The 18,502-nt window shown below is 45.7% G+C and overlaps 1 protein-coding gene across 4 annotated transcripts in view; it reads left to right on the top strand.

Annotated features, from left to right (window-relative positions):
• Positions 1-17,834, top strand: part of FRMD4A (FERM domain containing 4A) — a 350,000-nt gene extending 332,166 nt beyond the window's left edge. For 3 of the 4 annotated variants that reach the window (XM_023548905.2, XM_010590718.3, XM_010590719.3), the window contains 5 exons: positions 1,702-1,939; positions 2,793-2,960; positions 5,889-6,745; positions 9,403-9,499; positions 15,987-17,834. In XM_023548905.2, coding sequence (XP_023404673.1) covers positions 1,702-1,939; positions 2,793-2,960; positions 5,889-6,745; positions 9,403-9,499; positions 15,987-16,089 — 1,463 coding nt within the window. In that variant the 3' untranslated portion in view covers positions 16,090-17,834. Of the gene's footprint in view, positions 1-1,701; positions 1,940-2,792; positions 2,961-5,888; positions 6,746-9,402; positions 9,500-13,201; positions 14,825-15,986 lie in introns of those variants that run through there. The other variant, XM_023548904.2, reaches the window with a different exon arrangement.
• Positions 17,835-18,502: the final 668 nt, after the last annotated feature.

Here is an 18,502-nt window from a genome sequence, read left to right as displayed (position 1 = left end):
TCAGTGCCACCTACCCTGGGCTCTCATCACTGGATAGCTTCATTAACCCCCTCCCTAGTTCTCTCCCTGCCTTTCATCCATTTTAACCTGGTCAGGTGAATATTTCTAAAACAGTCTTTTCCTCCTGACCCATTGCGCTTAACAGCTACGAAGTTCTCCCATGACTTTTGGACCTAATCCTAACTTCTTTAGCCTGGAATTCAAGGTCCTCTGTCAGATAGTTGTTATGAGGTGCCTCGGAGTCAATTTCGATTCATAGTGACCCCATGTGACAGAGTAGAACTGCCCCATAGGGTTTCCTAGGCTGTAATCTGTACAGAGAACGCCTGGTGGCAAAGTGCTTAAGCATTAAGCTGCTAACAAAAAGGTTCGAACCCACCAGCCACTCAGCAGGGGAAAGATGTGGCCATCTGCACCTGTAAAGGCTGCAGCCTTGGCAACTCTCTGGGGCAGCTCTGCTCTGTCTTATAGGGTTGCTCTGAGTTGGAATCAACTTGATGGGAAAGGGTAATCTTTAGAGGAGCGCATCGTCAGGTCTTTCCTCCCGAGGAGTAGCTGGGTGGGTTAGAACCACTGACCTTTTAGTTAGCAGCCAAGTGCTTAACCGGTACACCACAAGGGCACCTTTTATTAACTGGGGCACCTTGGCTATTACACACACAGAAGTAGGTCTGTTGGCCTGACCACAATTCCTCGCTGTCTCCTACTCCTCCTTATAGGCCTCTGCCCCGGCTCGTAGCCGCCCTCAAGCCACGCTTCACCACCTCCATGCTTGGCTCATGTTCCTTCCCACCTCCTCTCTGCCAGTTCACTTCTGATTCCCTCCAGGGCCAGCCTCTTCCACTCTCCTCCCTTACCTAACTGAACAGGCTTTCTCCAAAAGCCCTACAGCACATTGATTTGTTAGAGTATTAGCAGGAGTAATCTTCTATTAGTATTTAATATTTGCAACCCATCTTCTTCCCAAAGAATTTAAGGCAGTTTCAAAATTAAAATATAACACAGGAAGACACTAAAAGACAATATGGCTAGTTCTTCCGGCAAACAGAAAGCAGATAGAGTATCGTATTTTGTGCAAATAACGCACACCTTCTACATTTGGTTTCTAACCATGTCCTCCCCACTATGAGTTATTTTCGTAAGTGCCACTATGCCAATTTTTTTTTCATGTTGCTGTAAAAACGTGTAGATAACTAGAACCACCGGAAGATAATTACACTGGACAGATATACTGTCACTCATTTTTTCCAACAAATATTTATCAAGCACCAACTGTGTGTCAGCTAGGCACTGAGGATATAGCAGCGAACAAAACAAAAATCCCTGCTTTCATGGAGCTTAAATCCCCCAAAGCAGATGAGATGCTTGATGCCTATTGAGAGAAAACTTGCAATATAACAGTACCTACAGTTTGTGTATGGTATTAATAAAATTCAGACTTCACTCCATTGGTGTCTAATCCACAGAGATATCTCTATTCCCATTTAATTCCACTTGGAGTTTAGATTTAGTTTGTTCTGGTTTGGCTTGACTTGTCCTCACTTGCCTTGGCATCTGGGGGGTCATGAGGCTCCTCAAAAGAGTGAATTTGCCTGTCTGGCTTCAAGGTGTTGATCTGGTGTCAGGGTGGGGGTCTGTCTCAGGTCTGGGGGAAAGGATGGCCCTTGCTAAGTTCCTCTCCATCTTTTTGTCTTTGTGCAGAAGACTCTCAGGTTACCAGCACAATATCCCCCTTACAGTCTCCTCACAAGGGACTTCCTCCTAGACCACCATCGCACAACAGGCCCCCTCCTCCCCAGTCCCTGGAGGGACTCAGGCAGATGCACTATCACCGGAACGACTATGACAAGTCACCCATAAAGCCCAAAATGTGGAGTGAGTCCTCTTTGGATGAGCCTTATGAGAAGGTCAAGAAACGTTCCTCCCACGGTCATTCCAGGTAAGCAGGGGCTGGTCCAGAAAGCCAAGTAAGGTCACTGTTGAAAATCGGAAAGAATCAAATGGCTGTCCCAAAAAAAAAAAAAAATAGCATCCACAAATTACAAAATCTACTTAAACCTATTTCCTTCTTCCTGGGTTTGTCTTACAACAGCACTGTACCCACAGCGCCCTCTGCTGCTGACCCTGTTGAAGTGCAGATATATCATTCAGTCTGAGTTTTGGCTCACAATCAACGTGTTGGCAGATGGCTTTAATGTTGTTAAATTCCACCGGGATTAATTAGGAAATCTTAGGCAGCACGATTCCAGAATGGCAAGTGAGCATCCACTCATGTGAATCCCAGAGTGGTTCAGAATGCTAAACCATCCTCCAGCAGAACTCTGGAGCCAAACGCTATAATCTTAGCAGTGCGTTATTGGGCTGATATGTGAAAGGGCTTTTTTGATGGCAAAATGAAATTCCTGATAGGCATTTTTGCTTCATTTCTGTTTTTCTCCTTTTTTTAATTATACCCCATAAAGCTTTAAGTGAATACCTGGACAGGTAAATGTTTATCTCTTGGAAAACAAAAACTGTGGTTGAGGGCAGGGGTTTCCCAAAGCAGTCACACTGTACCTAATACAGATAAGGATAATGGGAGTCTCCATCCCATGTTGCCTTGGGAGGTCAGGGACAAAGACCTCCACCCACTACTTGGAGAAGGGCTGAGGAGCCAGAGATATGAGGGGGTGAGGGGAGGAGTTCTAGACAGCTTTCTGGACACCAAGGTTTATGTCCGTGGCTAGTCAGCTACTTGAGAAAAGGTGCCGTTTTGTCTGGAAATGACCAGCATGGTTTCCTTTGGTTTGCAGTAGCCACAAGCGTTTCCCCAGCACAGGAAGCTGTGCCGAAGCCGGAGGGGGAAGCAGCTCCTTACAGAACAGCCCCATCCGAGGCCTCCCTCATTGGAACTCCCAGTCCAGCATGCCGTCCACACCAGACCTCCGGGTCCGGAGTCCCCACTATGTCCATTCCACTAGGTGAGTCCGCAGGCCTCCGGGCCCCTCCCTGCACTGTACTAGATCTTCCTTTGTAAAGCTAGGCATTGCTGGCCACAAACTGGCCCAAAGAATGAGTGAACAAAAGTCAGGGATGAACAGGTGAGGTAAGGCCACCTTAAAATGAGGCAGAATAAAAGACTGAGCTGACAACAGTGTTAGCCAAGAGACCCATTATATACTACCGTCCACATCCAGTTGACAAGGAGTCTGCGAGAAAATCCACAGGTGCCTAGAGACAGACAGCATGGAAGAAGCTTTCCCACTCAAAGTGGAGGCACAGAGGCTAGCCAGATTAGCAGAGCAGCCTGTGGACCAGAACCACCTCTAACCCGTTGCATCCGTCGAGTAGATTCTGACTCATAGTGACCCCATAGGACAGAGTATAACTGCCCCATAGAGTTTCCAAGGAGCAGCTAGTGGATTCAAACTGCTGACCTTTTGGTTAGCTAAGCTCTTAACCACTGTGCCAGGACTCCAGAACCACCTCTGCTGAGGCCTAAATTTATACTTAAAAAAAAAAAAAAATTGCCATTGAGTCAGTTCTGACTCACAGCAACCCTACAGGATTGAGTAGAACTGCCCCACAGAGTTTCCAAGGAGCGCCTGGTGGATTCCAGCTGCCAACCCTTTGGTTAGCAGCCATAGCAGTTAACCACTATGCCACCAGGGTTTCCAAAATGTATGCTGGACTTCCTTTAAATGGCTCAAGATGTAAATTTATTTTAAAGAGCAAAAGAAATAGCAACTATTAGGCTTCAGTGAATCACACCTTTAATTCTCTAAAAAATAAGTAAAACCAAGGTCATCTTTCCATTTCATCAAAAACTGATTCTGTAGGGACCATACCTCCAAGGACAGATGGTGTGATCTTCCTCAAGTCTTGGGCCATTTTATATTGGATAAGATTGAGCTCTCCAGGGAAACTTTCCCATTCATTCACAAAACACATATTTATCAAGTGCTTCCATGCACCAGCTTCTCTTCTAGGTGCTGGGGATACAGCATTGAACAAAACAAACCATACCCCTGCTCTCATCAGACTTAGATTTTAGTGGGGAATCAGCATAAAAAGGGAGTCCTTTGGTAGCTCAAAGGTTAAATGCATGACTACCAGCTGAAAGGTTGGTGGTTCAAACCCACCCAGAGGCACCTCGGAAGACAGGCCTGGCAGTCTGCTTCTGAAAGGTCACAGCCTTGAAAGCCCTATGGAGCAGTTCTGTCCCGCACACTTGGGTCACCATGAGTTGGAATCGACTTGACAGCAACTGACACCACTACCACCATAAAGAAGTAAGCAAAGAAATAAATGTCAAGTGGTGATGAATGATAAGGAAAATTAACAGGGTAAGGGGCGAGAAAGTGAAGGGAGAGATAATCTTTTAAATAAAAGCATCAGAGAAGGCCCCTTTAAGAAAGTGAAATTTGAACAGAGACTTGAATGAGTTGGGGTACCAAGCCCCGTGGATATCTGGGGATAGAGCCTTCCACTGTCAGGGAAAAACAAGGACAAAGACCCGAAAGGCAGGCACACACTTGGCATGTTCCAAGGAGCCCAGTGTAGCTGGAAGAGTGAGTGAGTGGGGGAGAGTGGTAGGGGATAGGACCAGAGAGGAACTTGAGGGCCAGATCATGGAGGGCCATGTGGTAAGGACTTCAGATTCTACCGAAGGACAGTCAGAACTGGAACTCACCTCACCCTGTATTGGGCCAGTGGGGCCCCACGAATTTCACATGTAGTCTCAGCATCCAACAGTGTTGTTTGCCATGTGATACTGGTATTTGTAAGTATGGACTCAACTAAACGGACTGGATTATAAACTATAGACAGAGTAATGGTATGGTAAGTATTTGTGGCTTTTTTTTTTTTATTGTGCTTTAGGTGAAAGTTTACAGCTCAAGTTAATTTCTCATACAAAAATTTATACACATATTGTTTTGTGACATTCGTTGCAATCCCACAATGTGACAGCACGCTCCCCCTTTTCACCCTGGTTCCCTGTGTCCATTCAACCAGCTCCTGTCCCTTCTTGCCTTCTCATCCTGCCTCTGGACAGGGGCCACCCACTTGGTCTTGTGTATCTGATTGAACTAAGAAGCACATTCCTCACGTGTATTATTTTTTGTTTTATAGTCCTGTCTGATCTTTGGAAGAGTGGGCTTCGGGAATGGTTTTAGTTCTGGGTTAACAGAGGGTCTGGGGCCATAGTTCTAGAGGTCCCTGCAGTCTCTGTCAGACCATTAAGTCTGGTCTTTTTGCGTGAGTTTGAGTTCTCCTGGCTTTTCTCCTGCTCTGTCCAGGACTCTTTTGCGTGCGGCATTCATTTTTAAGTGTTCCACCAACCCTCCGTTTTAGAGTCTTCACAGACAATGGAAATCTATTGACGTAGGTTTCATAATAGTATTTGTTGAACCATATGAAGTCCCTGTATTGGACTTTGTGGCCTACAAAAATGGGAATTTGATATGGTTGAACATAATACTAGGATAGTGATCCTATTGGTTCTCTTTCTATCCAGAGAATGCCTTTCCACCTTAAAAAAATAAAAAGAAAAAAAACTCAGATATTGCATATTTTTTCCAGAGGAAAATATTAGGAGCCCTCTGCCCTCTCACCCCACTTCCTACCTGGAATCCAGTGGAGGCCCTGGCCTCTGCCTCCCAAAACCTGCCCCATTCTTTCCACCTGTCTTCGCATGGGAACAGTATGAAGCACTAGTCTCTTTGGGCAGCTCTGCCTCAGAATCTCAAGTCCTAGTAGGAAAGGGCATTTTCTGGAGGGATGAGGCCGCCTTATGTTTTCTCTTTCCTAAGTCCGATTATTGGAGGGTCTCCTGTGTTCCCCGTGTCCTCCCTGCCCCTACCTCTCCCCTCCGAACCCCCACACCAACGCGAGCTGTCTCCCGGCAGGTCGGTGGACATCAGCCCCACCCGACTGCACAGCCTCGCACTGCACTTTAGGCACCGGAGCTCCAGCTTGGAGTCCCAGGGCAAGCTCCTGGGCTCCGAGAACGACACGGGGAGCCCCGACTTCTACACCCCAAGGACTCGTAGCAGCAACGGCTCAGACCCCATGGATGACTGTTCGTCTTGCACCAGCCACTCCAGCTCGGAGCACTACTACCCCGCCCAGATGAACCCCAACTACTCCACGCTGGCCGAGGACTCGCCGTCCAAGGCCCGCGAGCGGCAGCGGCAGCGGCACAAGTCGGCGGGCAACCTGGTGTCGTCGAACTCGGGGAGCATGCCCAACCTGGCGGCGCGCAACGGCGCGGGCCCGCACGGCGTCTACCTGCACAGCCAGAGCCAGCCGAGCTCGCAGTACCGCATCAAGGAGTACCCGCTGTACATCGAGGGCAGCGCCACGCCCGTGGTGGTGCGCAGCCTGGAGAACGACCAGGAGGGCCACTACAGCGTGAAGGCGCAGTTCAAGACCTCCAACTCCTACACGGCGGGCGGCATGTTCAAGGAGAGCTGGCACGGCGACGAGGGCGACGCCCTGCGGCTGACGCCCTCACGCTCGCAGATCATCCGGACTCCGTCGCTGGGCCGCGAGGGCGCCCACGACAAGGGGCGGGCCGCCGTCTCCGACGAGCTGCGGCAGTGGTACCAGCGCTCCACGGCCTCGCACAAGGAGCACAGCCGCCTGTCGCACACCAGCTCCACCTCCTCGGACAGCGGCTCCCAGTACAGCACCTCGTCCCAGAGCACCTTCGTGGCGCACTCCAGGGTCACCAGGATGCCCCAGATGTGCAAGGCCACGTCAGGTGAGGCGCGTGCGTGCGGGGAAGGGGGCCTCCAGCCGGAGGAACCATGAACATGTGGTCAGCCTGGGTGTGAACTCCTGGGGCCTTTCAAAGGCTTCATGGAAGTTTTCTTAGACAATGCAGGGAGGAAAGAGATCATTAACATGAGGAAGCTTCCTATCAGATGTGTGAGAGGTGAAGTCTTGGGCCTCTCCTTTTTCACCTCTTATCCTATCCCTGGTTTTGCAGAATAATGAGGAGCTCAAGTTGATGGGGGGAGGAACTGGGGGCAGGGAGGTGGGCGGTACACCTGACCCTCTAGCAGGGGTGGAACAGCTTTCTGGCTTTCCCTTCCTTAGTAGAGGTGCCGCCAGCCTTGCAGACACGTTTCTTTGTAAAGACAGAAGTCTAAGGAAGTTACATGAAGCTGTGTCTCAGCTTATCCACCGAAAGGTGCACCTTTATCCTGATGAAGAGTGTGATTGATACTAGCAGGTTAGGTTACAGGCCCAAGTATGTACTCATGGGGAGGAAAGCTGGGAGGAAGGGGGTTGGCTTGGGTCTTGAAGCCCTGCTGTTAAACACCCAGACACCCACCGTAGGGTAGAATGGCTGTGGAATAAAGTGCCCAAGCTCTGCCTTTGACTTCACCAGTAATTTAGCAGATAACTAGACTGCGCCCTGTTCTTCCCATTTCAACAGTGGTGTGACGTAACCACCAAGAAATTTTTGTAAAGTGCTCTCAGTAACCTGATTTAAAAAACCCATTGTCATCTAGTAGATTCCAACTCATAGCAACCCTATAGGACAGAGTAGAACTGCCCCGCAGGGTTTCCAAAGAGTGGAAGTGGATTCAAACTGCTGACCTTTTGGCTTACAGCCATAGGTCTTGACCACTGCACCACCAGGGCTCCAATACCCTGATATTACCTGTTAAAGTTTGGTTATAAAACTTATATTTTTGTATGCCAGAGCGCTGAGCAAGTAAAAAAATGGATAAAAACATTTTCCTCCATTTTTTCTTGTAGAAGTACTTTCCCTTTCCTCTCCAAGAAATAACAATAATGGTATATTGAACAAATACCATGTGCCAGCACTGTTCTCAGCACTAGCATATATTAACTCATTTACACACTCACATCGCTAGTAAAGAGAGAGGGAGACTAGTAAAGTGATAAGGAATTCTACGTATTACTGATTGTAGAAAAGGAAAGCGAAGGAGGATTTTGAGACATAATAGAAATGATAACAAGTGTACAAATAAAATGAGAGCAAATGGAAGGATTTTGACTTGTAATTAAAAGACCCTTCTCCATATCCTTTCTTCACCTGTAAAATATACCCAATAAAATTTCCTGTTGACTTCCCAGGAAGATTTTGAGAATGAATGAATATAGTGTATGTACCATTAAAAAGTATAACACTCGGAGACCCGATTAGAAGAACCACCAATAACCCAAACCCACTGCCGTCAAGTTGATTCCGACTCATAGCGACCTTGTAGGACAGAGTAGAACCGCCCCATAGGGTTTCCAAGTCTGTAAATCTTTACAGAAGCAACTGCCACATTTTTCTCCCTCAGAGTGGACGGTGGTTTTGAACTGCTGACCTTTTGGTTGGCAGCTGAGCACCTTTAACCACTGCACCACCAGGGCTCCTATTAGAAGAACCAGGGGTTTGTAAATATGAGACACGGGAGTGTTTATGTTCTATCGAAATTATAGTACTTATCTAATAAATTTGCTTTGGAGGCCTGCTGGTACAGTGGTTAAGAGTCATAGCTGCTAACCAAAAGGCTGGCAGTTTGAATCCACCAGTCACTCCTGGGAAACCCTATGGGGCAGCTCTGCTCCGTCCTATGGGGTTACTATGAGTCAGAATCAACTCAACAGCAACAGGTTTGGGTTTTTGTTTTTGTTTTTTTAAATAAATTTGCTGTACTTTAAGAGATGAGGTAAATCTTTGAAAACAGTTTAGACTAATAAATTGTAAGCTGTATCTGAGATTTACTGATGAAAAAGATTCCCTTTTCCAAGAGAACAAAGGATGCATTTAAGTAGGATTTATAGCTACAAAATTTTTCCAGCTAGACTTCTGTGCTGCCCACATCAATGCACTTCTACTAGTCAGAGCTGGGTGGAGCTATTAAAAGCCCTGCCCCTTCTGAAGTATTCTAATGCAGCCAGTTATAAGCCTGAAACAGCAAAGAGATCAAGCTCTGAGAACCTTTCTGGATGTCCTCTATTCATAACGAAGAGCAAAATTTTAACACATTTGGACCACGTCTGAAAATGCAAAGTCCAGAGAACTAGGTCCTTCCTCCATTAGCCCTGTCCAGGCCTCCCTCAAAGACTGTGGTGGCTTCAGACGGCTGCTGTGCAGGCATGATCCCTGTGGCCACTTCCCCACAGAAAGGGGGTACCTAGGATCCCAGATCGGCTGGACGCAAAATGAGCTGCATGGTTTTGAGAATGAAATGTAATTGGTGGGATTGGGCGGAGGGGGGTGTTTCTCATTGTGACCTTGCCATGGGGTGATTGTGACCTTGCCATGGGGTGATATCCAGCATCCCTGGAAATGGTGACTCTTGGCCTCTGGGTTCTCATAGTCCAGTGAGTTGTAAGCTCCTTCGCCTGTGTCTGATCCCCTTCTCTCTGCCTTTCCCGCACCACCTACAGCTGCCTTACCTCAAAGCCAGAGAAGCTCAACACCGTCCAGTGAAATTGGAGCGACCCCCCCAAGCAGTCCCCACCACATCCTAACCTGGCAGACTGGGTGAGTTTTCTTTTCAGACCTTTATTCCTCCTCTTCCAGGGTGTAGACTATCATCAGTATTCCTTGTCAGTTAGGAAAAGGGTAGGCATATATAAGATTCTAGTGACATAGGATTTATCAGCAAAGAATGATGAATGTTCTTCATCACCGGGAAAAAAGAAGCAAGGACTGTCTACACATAGCTTCTTCCTTTCAAAGGAAGCACCGTGAATGGCTGGTATCACCTGCCCCTCTCCTTGCTACCCCTCTATACCAGGTGAATTATATTTTCTCTCTTCTAAGTGAGTGGTAGCTTCTAGAGCTGTGCTGCTTTGATCAGAATGCTAGACAATATTGTCCCCCATTAGATTGTGACTTCTCAGCATTTGATTTGGGTACTGACCATGCCCAGGCAAGAGTTAAAAATGCCAGGCAAGAATGAGAGAGGGGAGAAAGAGAACTCGTGTTTATTAAGGACCTCTCTATGCGGGGCCCTGGGCCAGATGTTTTGCATGCTTCTCAGTGTTTGGGGTGATGGGAACCCTTAGGAAGTGGATAGTGTTGTGATAGTAGTGCAGCATGGTGAACAAAACTCATGTCACGAATTGTAGCCTTAAAAAGCGATAAAATGGCCAAAGAATCCCTGAGGGAGGGCAGGAGAGCAGCAGCATGCAGACCTCAAATTCTCATAAAAAGATCAGACTTAATGGTCTGACTGAGACTAGAAGGACCCTGGAGGTCATGGTCCCCAGACCTTCTGTTAGCCCAAGACAGGAATCATTCCCAAAGCCAACTCTTCAGACAGGGATTGGACTGGACTATGGGATAGAAAATGATACTGGTGAAGAGTTAGCTTCTTGGATCAAGTAGACACATGAGACTATGTGGGCAGCTCGTGTCTGGAGAAGAGATGAGAGGGCAGAGGGGGTCAGAAGCTGGCCAAATGGACATGAAAATAGAGAGTGGAGGGAAGGAGTGTGCTGTCTCATTAGAGGGAGAGCAACTAGGAGTATATGGCAAGGTGTATAAGTTTCTGTATGAGAGACTGACTTGATATGTAAACTTTCACTTAAACCACAATAAAAAAATTTTTTAAATGGCAAAAATTTTGGTATATATATTTTACCACAATAAAATTAATTAAAAAAAAAAAAAGGACTCAAGTACCTTGAGACCTTTGAATAGAAGCTGCCCGTGAAAAAATAATAAAACCCAAACTGGGTTCCTGTTATAGCTTTAAATGTACACACACAGCATTGTAGTCTAGCAGACATTTAGAATGTTATGATCTAGGGAAGAATCAGGCAGACACACCTAACCTGCTTTCCTCTTGTCTGTTGATTCCAAGACATTGCCTCTAACCAAAACCCAAACCCGTTGCTATCAAGTCGATTCCGACTCATAGAGACCCTATAGTGCAGAGTAGAACTGCCCCATAGGGTTTCCAAGGAGCGGCCGGTGGATTCAAACTGGGTGGCGGCCAAGCTGTTAACCATAGCACCACCAGGGCTCCATTGCCTCTAAAGTGGATGTTAAATTCTATCACTACCTATTGGTTAAAGAAGTAAGGGGTCCCTTTACCCAGCAATTTTATCACAGTTTCTAGTTTGCTGGGGCTGTCTGGAAAAAAGTTGACCTTTGTCTGTGATTTGAACCATCAGAAAACAACACGGTGCCAGAATGGACCCCACTGCCTGATTTCAGGCTCCCAGGCTTGGCGCTGACATTTTTTAACTGCGTGTTTATATGTAGAGACTTTAAACCAGGCTTAATGGAGCCTTAGTTTTTGACAGAAGAGAAGGGGAGCTAGTGTTTATTGAGTGCTTGCTGGGTACTTAAAGGCTAGGGGACTTCTTCTAACATACATTAGCTCGTATAATCCTCACAGCAAACTTGCAAGGAAAATATCCATATCTTCTGGTTTTAGAGATGATGCTCAGAGAAAATAAGTGCCTTGCCCAAAGCCACACAACTAGTAAAGGATGGAGCTGGAATTTTAACCCTGCTCTGTGGGGCACCAAAACCCCATCTTTTTCACTACACTGGTGGTTCCCAGACCTTCAGCATCAGCGTCACCTGGCATCTTGTTAAACCCGTCCAATTGTTGACTCCAACTCAGGCGACTCCATGTGTGTCAGGAAGAACTGTGTTCCATAGGGTTTGCAATGGCTGATTTTTTAGAAGTAGATCACCAGGTCTTTCTTCCAAGGTGCCTCTGGGTGAACTCAAACGGCTAACCTTGAGTAAGCCATTTGCACCACCCAGGACTCTGGTATCTTGTTAGAAATGCAGATTCTCAGGTCCATTCATGACCTACTGAATTAGAAACTCTGGGGGTGGGACTGAGCTATCTGTGTTTTAATGAGCCCTCTAAGTCAATCTTATCTATGCAAAAATTTGACAACCACTGGACTTTCCCATAGTTCCTGCTATAGATAGAATTGTGCTCCCCCAAAATGTGTGTCAGTATTCCCAGTATTGTGTGGTTGTCCACCATTTTGTAAATCCTAACCGCTATAATGTTAGAGGCGGTTATGTTAACAAGGCAGGACTCAATCTACAGGATTAGGTTGTATCTTGAGTCAATCTCTTTTGAGATATAAAAGGGAAAAGTGAACAGAGGGGAGTGGGACTTTATACCACCAAGAAAGACGCACCAGGAGCAGAGCACGTCCTTTGGACCTGGGGCCCCTGTGCTGAGAGGCTCCTAGACAAGGGGCAGCTTGAAGGGCCTTCCCCCAGAACTGACAAAGAATTCCTTCCCCAGGAACTGGCACCCTGAATTCAGACTTCTAGGCTCCTAGACTGTGTGAGGATAAATTTCTGTTTGTTAAAGCCATCCGCTTGTGGTATTTCCGTTACAGCAGCACTAGATAACTAAGACACTGCTTCTTACTCCTTTTTGAATAAAATTCAAGGAGGACTTTTAGTTCCCAACTACAATGTTCTTGTGTCCTCTGCTACTTCTTGGACTGTTTTGGGGGCAGTAGCTACCCCTCGGTCCTTATTATAGATCATTAAAAACACTCGCTTCCATACCATCCACACCCCAGTTCTGACGGTGGTCAGGTTGACTCTTGTCCAAGAGGTTCACCACGTGGGAGACACATGAAAGACTGACACATCTCCTATGTATATGGTGCTTCTGGTGGCTAAACGGTCTCATTCAAAAAAAGAAACTTCAGATCTCAAGATATCTCTCTGGAGCCTCCAAATTCCCTGGATCATGCCCATTCTCATCTGATCCAAGTACATGACTATATTATTTGACTGACAAAAAGACTGAAATTTATGAGTGCCCCTCACATGCCTACACACTTAGCTGGTTTTGAAACCTGCCAAAGTTTTACCACATATAGCCGGAGAGGAATCAAGACAAATTTGAAGCCAAAAGGTACTTTGGTCCTTGAAGGAAACTCTTTTATCAGATTGAGTTGAATTATCGTTAACAAACAGTAACTGTTTTGTAGGATATGATAAGAAAATGTGATAATAGGTAAAAAGCACCCAAGCTCACCTTCTTAACAAAACTAAAGAGGTCTTTTGACTCAATCATGGTGGTTGAAGCTTCTGCACGACAACTTATATTATTTGTCACTAACACTTGGATGTATAATCAGTTGGTCTTTCCAATGTATCAGTAAGCTATTAATCATGTCTGCGTCGATTCCTTTCTTTAACATGACCTCTCTTCTCTTTCTTCCTCTGCTTTCCTTTGTTCAGAGAAGCAACAGAAAACTCACCCATTATGGATGGGTCTGAGTCTCCAACTCACCAAAGTACTGATGAATAGAGGTATTGTAAGGGAATGCTTTGTTCTTACAACCCTTCCCCCTTCCCTGTCCATGAGAGTTGGTGATTCCAGATGTATTGCAGATGTGTTGACTTTACCCATGTCATAATTTCCAGAAGGAAACATCCGAACAGTGTGGAAGCCATTATTTTTATGTCCTGTTTTTAGAAACATGTGGAACTATATGTTTATATGTATGTTTTTACATCAGATGTTAGTATTCCCAATGCTGCCTCCCGGAAAAGACCCCAAAGTATGTTTTAGACCATCCCAGGCTCCATGTACATCCAAATATTTGTAGAAGTTTCTCCTGGCTTAGTAATCAATGTCCATGAAAAGAATAGCATCAATGCAACTTAAGCTCCAAAGCACCAGGGGCAGGCTGAGTTGCTACAGAAGCCTGGGGATCACTCATGAGTTCACCCCGGTGTTCTTGAGTGACAGCTGTGCACTGTACCAAATGCTGTAGAACCCTGCTTTTCAAAATGTAGTCGAGTCAGCTAGCATCCTCCTCCTCTTCATTACCTGTCTTAACAGGCACTACTGGGTCTACTGAATCAGAATCTGCATTTTAAAGCCATCCCTGGGTGAATCACATGACGTTGAAATTGGCAAAGCACTGCTGTAGTGGGTGTCAAACAGTTAACACCTGGCCTGGTTCCCATCCTCAGGGACCGTACAATGTATCTGGGAAACAAGACATTGAAACTAAATAGCACTTCGGGGGATAACTAACAAGGATACAGTTCAAAAGAGGATAAAAATTATGTTTAGTCAATCAAAAAATTGAACCCTTATTATATTCCAGGAACCATGCTATACACCAGAGTTCCTACAATTAAGAATTTAAAAATCTATTAGGAGAATTAAGAGGGGAATGTGAAACCAGAGCCCTTATACATTAAGTGCTCTCAGACATAAAAACAAAGTGCAAAAAGGCTTCAGAGGCAAGAGGGCTCGGCCCCAGCTTCACGGAGATGCTATGAGAGCCTGGATTCAAAGGACTATGGGGGAATAGGGAGGTTAGCCAGGTGGAGATTGGGAGAGGCCATTCCAGGGGTGAAAATCCAGATACAGAAGCAAATGTGGGTGTTTGGGGAAGAGCAGAGAGTCTCATTTTGCTGTAGAGAAGGAGCCAAACATCAGCCTGACAAGTAGGTAGGACAAGAGCATGAACAAATGACAAAAGAGATGTAGAATAATTTTTCCTGCAAGACCCTGGAGTTGGCAGATGTGGGATTAGAAAAACTTGTTGCCACCAGCTCGATTTTGACTCATAGTGGCCCTGTAGGACAGAGTAAAACTGCCCCATAGGGTTTCCTAGGCAGTAATCTTTACAGAAGTAGACTGCCACATCTTTCTCCTGCAGAGCAGGTGGTGGGTTAGAACTGCAGACCTTTTAGTTAGCAGCCGAGCGCTTAACCACTGTGTCACCAGGGCTCCTTTAGTCTAGGATAAAGGCTATTTTTTCTAGTAATTATTGGCTTCAACATATGTGATTGCTTATTGGCGCTTGGCTACTAACCAAAAAGTTGGTGGTTTAAACCTACCCAGCGGCTACGTGGGAGAAAGACCTGGCAATCTGTTCCCGTAAAGATTAAAAAAAAAAAAAAAAAAACAGCCTAGAAAACCCTATGGGGGCAGTTCTCCTCTGTCATACGGGGTCACTATGGGTTGGAGTGACTCAGCAGCACCCAACAACAACAATTGATATTTAAGAATCACTTCTACCCAACCTAAATTGATAGCTATCTGAAATAGATATTTTAAAATGTCTCTTATTCTATATGCTTTCCCATATATTTAAGTGATATTGTAATACTAATATATAATACTTAACACTAATACTTTATGCTGTATTTTTTATAATCACAAAACATGTTATCTAGAATGAAATAAACAATCAACATCAATTTTAAAACTTAAAACTCAGTTCAAAATATCACCTCAGTTTCATTGTGGAGAAACCTCACAATTTGAGAGTTCTTGCAGGACTGACTAGCGGCCTCTGACAAAATTGCTTACCTCTTGGGTCTCGTGGACAACCAAGCAACTCTCTGTGGAAAAAATCACCCTGAGCCATCCAGCCCTTATTGGTTCTCTGCCTCAGCTGCACCTTAGAATCACTTGAGAAGCTTTGAAAGCTCCCAACACTCAAGCATACCCCAGACCAATTAAACCAGAATCTCCGGGTTGGGGCCTAGACCTGAGTGTTTTTTAGAGTTCCCAGGTGATCCCAGTGTGTGCGCAAGGTTGAGAACCACTGCTTTGAGTCATTGTCAGCGTGCATTTTCCTTCTTCACAGATGGTCAAGGTTTCGTGAGGTCTTCTTTACGTGAACCTGTTTAAATTTGTATTGTTGTTCTTAACTGACGTCAAGTCAGCCTTGTCTCATGGTGACCCCATGCACAATGAAATGAAACACTGTCTGGTCCTGTGCTATCCCCATGGTCAGTTACTGATCCCACTGTTGTGAACCCTGGAGTTTTCATTGGCTGATTTTCACAAGTAGGTTGTCAGTAGATCACCTTCGATATACTCAATAGTGTTCTAGAGTATCAGGCCTAGTTCCTGGTGAAGTTTGAAGTCTAGTCACTCACGGAACACTAATGGTTAGCACAAGGCCCTAGATAAGTAGACACAAACTTCAGAGCCCAGGCCACTAAGTGCCATTCTCCACTAACAATTGCCTCTCCCTTCTTGAATTCCCTGCAGGAGCTACAGTGACAGCTGTTTCCTGGATTCTTCCCTCTATCCAGAACTAGCTGACATCCAGTGGTACGGGCAGGAAAAAGCCAAGCCCGGGACCCTCGTGTGAGCCAGCTCGGCCTCAGTCTGACCGCCTCAACGCCATTCTGAGATCACCTCACTGCCTCTCATTTGCCTTACCCAGACACACTGTCACCCTGCACCAGCTTCGGCCCTCAGCACTTTCTTTCTCCCGTCTCCGCATCCCCTTACCCTCCAAAACCTGACTGAGGAGACATTCTGGAAGGTTCCGGTCCCACTGTGTGTCCCCTGGCTCTCTTGCCCACAGAGAGCCAGACACCAATCCTCAATGGCACCTTGGTGGCTTCCCCCTGCCATGACAGCCCCCCAGGCCAGGAACCCTCAAGGAAGCTGGCTGCCCTCCAGTTCCTGTGGATGAGTGGATGGGTATAGAACAGGAAAGGGAAATTAAGTACAGGGTGATCCAGAAAGACCTCTAGGCCAACCAAGCATTTCATGAAGAGGAGGCCTGTGGGGGGTGTTCAGTTTATACCTGAAACATTCCTTAATGAAATGGCTTGGGAGGGGGAGTGGGTATTGAGAGGGGGGAGAATGAAAAAGAAAGCTTAACACTTCAGAGATGCATCGGGGGATCACAATCAGTTTAATGCTGCCAAAGATTAAAAAATAAATAAAACACAAAAAAGTAAGAGGGGCCAAGAGGAAGGCATTCTTTCTGCAATGAAATTTCTTTTAAATACTAAACTGCTACTTCATACCACAAGTGAAAGTCAACCGTGTGTAAACTGTTTCCTCTCCTCATCCTTCTCCCTTAACGTTCCCCTTCTCTCTCAGTACAGAGCCTGAACAGCTAACCCAATGGGATGGTAAAGATGAGGGAGTCTTGGCTGGCATTGCTGACTCAGAAGAGCCACCAACCTGGACACGAAGGAAAACAGACCCCTGGGGATTAGCCGAATGTACTCTTAGCCCTGGTCTGTCCAGGTGGTTCAGCCCAAGCCCAAGACACAAAGCTGCTTTCCTTTTGGGATTTGTAGTAAACTTGAGGTGACGATTGCCAAAAGTAGTTCTCTATCATGACAACAACCAGTAAAAGTGTATCCTATTTTTTTGCACAACGTGTTTCATTTTATTTTTTACGGGAGACCAAGGGAAAAAGCACATTGCGATCCATTCTAGTGTTTTAACTGTCGTGGCCCATTTTATGTTTGTTAGCACTTGTGTGACAAAGAGCTCAGATCTGACTTCTCTCGGCACCCGGTGACCAGTTTGTCACTTATTCAAAGAACCCAACTACGCTCTTAAGCAGTAAGACTTTACTCATGTGTCTCCTAGCTAGCAGGCAGAGCAGGGTTGAAAAAAATACCAGCTCCCAGAGGGCTTATATACCTAAAACATTGTCAGTTACCTTGATGCATCACATTTGTCTGCAGATACCAAAAGAGGAAGAAAGAAGAAAAAAAAAAAAAAAAAGTGGGAGCTGCACGTTTACATGTGTTTTGAGCTACATGCTTAATACACAACTAGAAAGCCATCAATCTTCAAAGGCCTCAAAAATACTTTTATAATGACTACCAAGTGCACAATCTTAGTTGGGTTATTCAAGATGGCACAAAACAAGGTCTCCACAGAGGTGTTATGCTGTGCTTGTTGGCGCAAGTCGGGGGGAGGGAGGGGGTGGGTATTTTTCACTTGTAATGACTTCCTATTAAAAAAAGCATTCAACAGCCAGGGACAGGAGCAAGGGTCAGGGCAATTTTGTGGAAAACCAGAACTGAAGTTAGCTTTAGCGTTAAAAAAAAAAAAAAAAAACTTTGTTTTTTTATGTATGTTGATCCAAGAATAACAATAGACTCTACCAGACCAGGAGGGTAAGAATGGACACAAAAAGGAAATAATAGTGGCGGCTCCTTCGCTGCAGCTTGAAGAGTCCTGGGGGAGTCAGGCTGGAGCGCCACACCAGGGCCGGGGTCAGGCAGAGCACAGCCTCCTCCCCCACTTCTCTGTGAACAATTCCAGGCCTGGTTTGCCTAGCTCTGTGCATGACTGGGTGGGTGATAGTTTGCAGAAGGGATTAATAGTTGTACAACACTTTAGGGGTAAACCCTTCAGGATAAATACAAACTGGTTATGTTCCTAAATGATTTGAGGGATTGATTGGGGAGGGTGGCGTATTTTTGTTGCTGTTATTTTGATGGTCAGAGCTACAAAGAGCAGTTTTATTCTCTTCCCCATTCTGAAACATTATACATGGTGCCATTTTTTTTCTCCCAAAAGATACATGAATAATCAGACTGAACTATGTGCAACAGCAGAAGTCAAAAGGGAAAGAGAGAAGGTGACGAGGTGACATCCATGTATAATAGTTTGAAATTAAGTCTGAGGTAAATCTCATCAGGCTTTTACCCCAGTGGAGTTACAAGGAACGAGAGAAGAAAATTCTCTCTAGAAACTTGTTTTATGTTTTAGATTCGGGGGCAGAGAAGAATGAAGTGGAAACA

The sequence above is a fragment of the Loxodonta africana genome, chromosome 4, assembly GCF_030014295.1.
Source record: "Loxodonta africana isolate mLoxAfr1 chromosome 4, mLoxAfr1.hap2, whole genome shotgun sequence".
Classification (NCBI taxonomy): domain Eukaryota; kingdom Metazoa; phylum Chordata; class Mammalia; order Proboscidea; family Elephantidae; genus Loxodonta; species Loxodonta africana.
Note: the sequence above shows the minus strand (reverse complement) of the source record. Positions and strands in the feature narration are given on the sequence as shown.